The sequence below is a fragment of the Nicotiana tomentosiformis genome, chromosome 4, assembly GCF_000390325.3.
Source record: "Nicotiana tomentosiformis chromosome 4, ASM39032v3, whole genome shotgun sequence".
NCBI classification, from domain to species: Eukaryota; Viridiplantae; Streptophyta; class Magnoliopsida; order Solanales; family Solanaceae; genus Nicotiana; species Nicotiana tomentosiformis.
Window position 1 is genome coordinate 95,921,440 of NC_090815.1, and position 7,577 is coordinate 95,929,016.

Below are 7,577 nucleotides of genomic sequence, written 5' to 3' on the forward strand. Positions count from 1 at the left end.
AATCGTTTTATGTGGGTAGTTTGATGTAAGTTAAATAATATGTTTAACACAAATACACAATTGTAATTGGATAAAAAGAAGGAGAAATGGCAGATAGACAGAGACAATATGATATAGTTAGCATTCTCCTCCCTCGGCATAAATTTAATCTTGAATATATCGATTCTTTTCCAATAAAACGATGAAACTAAATTGAGCATCTGTGCAGTCACGGCTTCATTTAGGAAAGCTAAAAATTGTAATTGCGCTTATTTCTTGTCCATCCCAATAAAGTTAGGTATTTCAGTACCATAAATTCATCTGTTAAATATCAAATATTCCAAAACATTAAAAGAAAGTAAAGATAGAAAACAGTAAAACTTAAAACTATACAGATGAACTATTTTCATCATTGTGCCAATCCTACTTTAGACTATCTCCTTTGCGGGCTTTAAGCCATTCCCTTGTGGCTTTGGTTCTGCATCATCCACGAACTTGTTCCAGTACCAATGCTCTCTCCAAACTTGAGACATCTCTTCAATTGGTATATTCTTTGTTTCGGGCACGTACAAGTAGACAAACACAGTCATTATTAACACAAAGACCGCAAAGAAGATAAATAGACCAAACTTCATCCCACATAGCATCTTCAAGAAAATTTGTGCAACTCCGAAAGTGAAAAACATGTTCATGGAGACAGTAACACATTGTGCTGCAGATCGAACTTCCAATGGAGAAATCTCACTCGGAACCAACCATCCTAAAGGACCCCATGAATATGCAAAGTTAGCAACGAATACACAGATGCAGACAACCACTAAAGCTGCAAACCAAAGTGGCAAATCTGCTGCATTCCCTGTTGTTCCGAATTTTGCCCCAATAAGAGCTGCCACTGCTGTTTGGAATATACACATGAAGATGCCACCCCAGAAAAAGAGTATTCTCCTCCCAAACTTATCCGTACAAAAGACTGAAATAAAAGTTGCACCCACGTTGACACCGCCAGTGATAGCAGCTGACATAAGCGAAGCGTTACTCTTAAACCCTAATGTTTGGAAAAGTACTGGAGCATAGAACATGACCACGTTAATTCCCGTAAGCTGCTGGAGTGATGGTATCAGAATTGACAAAACCAACTGTGGTCTATACTTTCGGACGAATAAAAGATTATTCCATGGCCTTTCTACTTTCTTGGATGCTTCACTCGCCATAACAAGGTCATTAAATTCAGCATTCACATTATCAACTCCTCTTATCTTTTTCAACAATTGTTCTGCCTCCTCTTTCATTCCCCTGTCTATCAACGAACTCGGACTATCAGAGAGAAACATTGAGGAAACCAGGATGACTAGTGCTGGCACGGCTGCACCTCCTAAGCTAACCCTCCAACCCCAACCGCCAGACATTTTGCTAGTTCCAAAGTTGACCAAATTCGCTATCAGAATCCCAATGGTGATGGCCATTTGGAATAACACGTTGAAAGTCCCTCTGTATTTGTAGGGAGCAACTTCTGACAAATAAATAGGGACAGATTGATTAGCAAATCCGACACCAATCCCCAAAAGAATACGACCCAAGATGAGCATACTAATATGGATAGCAGCAGCGTTGAGGACGGCGCCTATCAAGAAAAAGAGACCTCCAAGGGCCATAGTAACTTTTCTGCCACGTTTTTTACTAACATGAGAAGCAACAATGGACGCAAACAGGGCAGCCACGTAGAGAGAAGACGTGAAAAGGGTCAACAACTGGCTGTCGAACTTACAGTATTGGTTGGTCGAGGTGTTCAAAGCCTCTTTTTGGTAAACAGACATGAAGAAGCGTTTGAGAAAAGGATCCATGGAAGTAACTCCACCTGAAATTCCAATGTCGTAGCCAAAGATCAACCCTCCCATGGCTGCCATGATACAAGTCATGGCTACGTACAATGTTAGCTTCCCTGGATACTCATCTGGATTGTCTCCGCCACCGCCGGGGATAAAGTTTCCACCAGCCATGAAGATATTGATCAAAGAAAATACTATGCAGAACAAAGAAAGAAAGATTACGTGTTTGAGATGGTGTCCTTAGGCGTGGGTAGAGAAGGGTATATATAGATGTATCAAAAACCGAGATCGAAAACTAGTCGGATTAGGATTAATAAGTAACACAATCTTAAGATTTTAATTGATGTTTTCCCCTTCCCTACTTCCTCAAAAAGATAGCAGTAGTAGTTTATTTCATATCTCAAGCATTAAGTTTATGAAAGGTATATTTTTCATTGGGATGATCTTTAATTTATTTATAATGATATTATTTAGTTAAGGAATATAAGGGTTTTTTTCGTAAGTTTTAAATCAATCTTGTGAAAGAAAAAAATCTGTTCCAAAAGCTTATCCTCCTAATATGGACAATTTGTTTATGAGACATAAGGTATCCATTCCATTTCATAATGTTTTATCGCATTTTAATAATTTTATTGCTTTATGCTAGGCAACGGAATAATGGTGATTAGACAGGACATGGTGTATCTTCAACTTATTGAGCATATAACTTTTGATAGGAGGCTGTGAAAGTCGAGAATTAGGGTAAACGATTAATAAGTAGTTGAGAGTTTCTCCTTTCCTTACCAGTAGTATTAGTATTATTCTTATATTTTTTTTTATTCTTAGATTTCTCATCATACATGTTATTTCGATCGCTTCAGTTATCGTACTTTTCTGTTGCTGTAATTGTTTGTTATTGTTGAGCAGGTGATGTTGATTTGGTTATCCATTCGGTATCTAGTACCGCTCTCTTTAGAACTTTAGTACTTAATTATTAAAACATAATTTTACTTTCAACCACGGGAGTGAACCCAAATATTTTGGCGGAGGTCCTAATTCTTTTTTTTTTCCTTTTCCAAAGCCCAAATTTTGAAGTCTCATTTTTTTTCCCGCCAATTCGATTTATCACTATTCTCCAATACCTTTGACGGACCAATCGCCGGCGCCCGAAGGATGCCGATGGGGTTCGTCGCCGTTCAGTGCTGTCAATGCTCCACCATGCAGGTATTTTCTCTTTCTGCTCCTTCATTCTGTGCGCACACACAGAGAGAATAACGTCGTAATGAGAATGATAAGGCAAGAAGCAAGGGCGTAGCAGCTGCATATAATTGATCTCGACTTATTTGAGATTGAGATGCGATTTATTCGTCTCTTCTTCTTCCCCCTCTTCTTCTTCTTCTTCCCCCTCTTTATTCTACTTCTTCTTCTTCTTCTTCTTCTTCTTCTTCTCCTCCTCCTCCTCCTCCTCCTCCTCCTTCTTCTTCTTCCTCTTTCTCCTCTTTGTTTTTGCGTTCCTATTCCTCTTCTACCTCCTTTTATTCTTCTTCTTACCTGTACCATAACTAGAAGCAAACATGGAGCTTCAAAGGATATCTTATTAAGAAGTTGTACCTTAGCGCATCCGTTTTCTTGCTCGTTAGCGCCCCTCTACCCCTATTATTTATATTATAGTCATAAATGAACTAAAGAAAATTTGACAACATTACTAATAGAAAGGGGATGCGCTCAAGCATGCGAAGAAAGCTCGAAGAGCTTCTCTTATATTATGGCTTATCGCTTCTCCTACTGCTGCTCCCGGTCCCGTCCCACAATCGACCGATGTAGTTCACATAGATCGATCATAGGCCTGCCTGTGCCTTCAGACGAGAAAGAAAGAGTAGAAAGATAGGTGTTCCATCGATTAGTCAAGCAAAGCTAACCGAAGTGAAGGTATTCAAGCAGTAATGGCATACCGATAAAAAAGGATCTCCTTCCGACTTCGACGAAGCAGATAGAGAAAATAAGGTTGTTTCCGGGCGAAAGCTTATTAGCTTATTATGAACCTTTCTATTCCTCTTCTTCAAGAGATATTTAATGTACTAGCATACGCGCAACGCCCCTCATGCTAATAAAAATATTTTCAAAAAAATAGCATAAAAATATTCAAACGATGCATTTGCCTTACAATATAAGAATTTACAAGTTTCAAAATGATAAAATTAATCATATTTAAGAGTTTGATACACTCTAGTAGTATCTTCTTGTACTTGGTTCATTGTACAAAAAAAGTCACAGAAGTAGCGTAAGATCATTCAACTTTACTACCTTAGCACATTGCATGTATATTTCATATTAGTTATTATAAAATTTATGTCAGATAATTTACCAATAACTGAATTTTTTTATTATATTTTACTCATTTTATACGACTGCTAAAATTGCAATCGTATCCTATTCATACTTTAGTAATGACATAAACATCCAAACTAAATTATTATCAATAATTTTTATAAATTTATAGCTCAGTCATTATCTTATTTACCGATAATTTCTTTTTAAGTCCTTCTATTGTCCAAAGGAAAAACAAATGCCCTGATTGCTCTTCAAAGTCTAAACTCACGCCTACCTCTCACACTACTAGAAATTCGGCAAAAACCGATCAAGGTCGACCGACCAACTGGTCGGTTTTCTTTGGCGAAAAAATGCTGGAAACTATTTTTGAGTCCCGCAAAATTTATTTTTCTAGAAACCGACCAACTTTGGTAGGTTTTTCAATTAAAATAAATAAAAATTAATATTAAAAAACGACCAAAATTGATCGGTTAATTCGGCCGGTCATTTAAAAAAATCGACCAACTTTGGTCGGTTATTTTCGTGCGAAAATACAATTAAAGAGTATAAATCAAATAAAAGACAGTCTTAAAATAAAATGCACCAATGGTCTAGTGGTAGAATAGTATCCTGCCATAGTACGGACTCCGGTTCGATTCCCAGATGTTGAATCTTTTGATTACATAATTAAAATACCGACCAACTTTGATCGGTTTTTTTTTTGCAATACTTTTTTTTTGAATTTAATTGACCGACCAAAGTTGGTCGGTAATTTCCGACCAACTTTGGTCGGTATGCCTTTCCGACCCCTAAAATACCGTCCACATGTAAATGGTCACATTTTGGTCGGTTATTGGCCATTACCGACCAACGTTGGTCAGTTTTTTTGGTCGGTTTTTACCGAATTTCTAGTAGTGTCACCTCAAATATGAATTATCGTTGATTATTCAATATCTTGTTTATCAAAATTATGTTTTTTCGTGCAATTCTTTACATGTTGTAACGACCGACTTGCCGTTTTGAGAATTAACGTTTCGTTCAGCGACTTAAGATCCCGAGAAACTTCGTAATATGTATTATGACCCGTGTGTGTGGTCAAGTTTGAATTTCGGAAGAGTCGGAATTAAATTGAAAGAACAATTCTTATTTTTGAAGCTTAAATGAAAAGAGTTGACCCGAGTTTGACTTTTGAACAAAATAACTCCAGAATAGAATTTTGATGATGTCAATAGCTTTGTATGGTGATTTCGGACTTAGACATATGTCCGGATTTAGATTTGGAAGTCCGTAGGACAATTCGCCACATTTTGGCGACAATTGGAAAATGAAAGATTTTTAGAAAGTTTGATCGGTAATTGACTTTATTGATATCGGGGTCGGAATTCAATTCTAAAGATTGGAACAACTCCATTATGTCATTTTATAACTTGCATGAAAAATTTAAAGTCATTCCGGATGGATTTGATACTTTCGGCACAAGATATAGAATTTAAAATTTTTTCATAAACTCATAAGTTCGATTCGAGGTGCGATTCATTGTTTCGATGTTGTTTGATGTTATTTGAGGCCTCGACTAAGTCTGTGTTATGTTATAGGACTTGTTGGTATATTCGGATGGGGTCTCGAGTGGCTCGGGTGAGTTTCGGAGTTGTTTCGGACCATTTCTAGGCCATTTTTAACTGTTGGTTTTTGGCTACAGCAATGTGCATCGCAGAAATTTCTGTTGCACATGGCTGCTTTTGGAAGCTTATATCTCGTAATCTTTAAGGAATTTGGAGATGATCCAAAAATGGAAGATGTAGTCCTTTGAGTCGAGTTTCCAGAAATAAAACCATTCATCATTTGGACATTTGTACATAAAGTTATAATCGATTAACTGAAGCCTAGTACTGCAGTTGTTTTGCCTGGCACTGTGCATCGCAGAAATTTCTCCTGCACAGGGCTGACTTTGGGAGCTTATATCTCTCCATCTATAAGGAATTAGAAGATGAGCAAAACATAAAAATTGTAGCCCTTGGTGTCAAATTTCCAGAAAGTTAAACGATTCATCATTCGGACATCGTATGATAGAGTTATGTCCATTTTCGTATCGGGAAAGACTGCTATTTTTCTGGGACTGAGGCAAATCGCTAGTGTCAAATACAATTTATAAGTCTCAAATGTCAAATGAGACTTGTCTAGACAAATTCTTAAAACGGGGGTTTCGATTATTTTAACATATTTGGAGCTATGGAGCTCGGACTGAAATGATTTTCACCATATGGATTAGGGCAAGTATTCTATATCCAAAAGTGATTATACTTCATGATTCCATGGTTATTTTCATCAATTATTAGTGAATCAAATGGAAGAACTTGGACAAATTTGTAAAACTCTTGAAGAACGAAAATTTAAAATTTGGAGGTCGAGTTGTTATCGGAATTTGATAAAATTAGTATGGTTAAACTCGTATCGGAATGGATGTTCGGATTTCATAAAAATTCTATCGGATTCCGAGAGGCGGCCCCGCATTAACTTTTTCTCGGACTGCAAATTAAACATTTAACAAGCATGTTCGTATTTACCAACAATCTGTTTATACATAAAAGGTTCTAAGCCTAATGGACAATTCGTTTTGTTTTCTTCATTATGTATCCCTTTTTTGCACCTTTGAGACAGACCTATTAGCATTTCCCCTCAAATTCCTAGCTTTAAGATGGCTGAGTACAGTTTTGGGGCCAAGCTTGCATATCAAAAGAAAAGATTGTTACTGAAAACAAGACTATATATTTGAATGAAAGACATTATCACTGTCATATATCACTGTTTTGAAAATTTCTGAAAGATATTATCTTCTGTTTCAGTTGAAGTTGATATGAAATTATTGTAGAATTTCAAATGTTGAACTTGAGAGCATGCCTACCCTTTTTGTGTTGAAAATTACTGTATTTGGACTTAGCTGTGAGGCTCGTCACTACTTTCAGTTCTTATTTATTATTGTTACTTACTGAGTTAGTTGTACTCATACAACACCTTGCATTTCATGTGCAGATCCAGGTCATCCCGAATTCAGTGGGTGTTGATTCTTTCGCACAGTTAATTTTTCGGAGATTCAGAGGTAGTTGTCGTGTTTCGCAAACCTTGTCTCTCCTTCCCTATCTCTTTGTTTATTGTATTTGGTCTCAGACTATTATAGACTGTGCTTTCCAGACTTGTAATGTATAGATGCTCATTTACTGGTGACACCGGATTTTGTCTCTCTTTCCCAATTGTTCTTACGATGAAATTTCCCTTTAAAAATTGAGCCCAAATGCACGTGCCCGCTCTCGTGATAAACATGATGCCATATGCAGATCTGGGAAATAAAAGATATTTCTTTTTGGCTATTCAGTAGTTGAAGTTCATTGGCCTAATTAATTTTGCTTGGCACTGGATCAACTTATTAAGAGGAGTAAAACGTAAAAATATTTACTCTCAAGATTCAAATTAAAGAAATTAAAACCT

At 36.7% G+C, this 7,577-nt stretch overlaps 1 protein-coding gene across 1 annotated transcript; it reads right to left on the reverse strand.

Annotated features, from left to right (window-relative positions):
* Positions 1-318: 318 nt before the first annotated feature.
* On the reverse strand, positions 319-2,014 carry LOC104090756 (sugar transport protein 12-like). The gene has a single exon (XM_009595929.3). It carries the CDS (start codon positions 1,974-1,976, stop codon positions 408-410), a length of 1,569 nt encoding a protein of 522 aa, XP_009594224.2. The 5' UTR covers positions 1,977-2,014; the 3' UTR covers positions 319-407.
* Between the last annotated feature and the right edge of the window lie 5,563 nt (positions 2,015-7,577).

Excerpts from the sequence above, each read along its gene's own strand:
- LOC104090756 (XM_009595929.3), bottom strand. The coding sequence starts at position 1,976 with ATGGCTGGTGGAAACTTTATCCCCGGCGGTGGCGGAGACAATCCAGAT.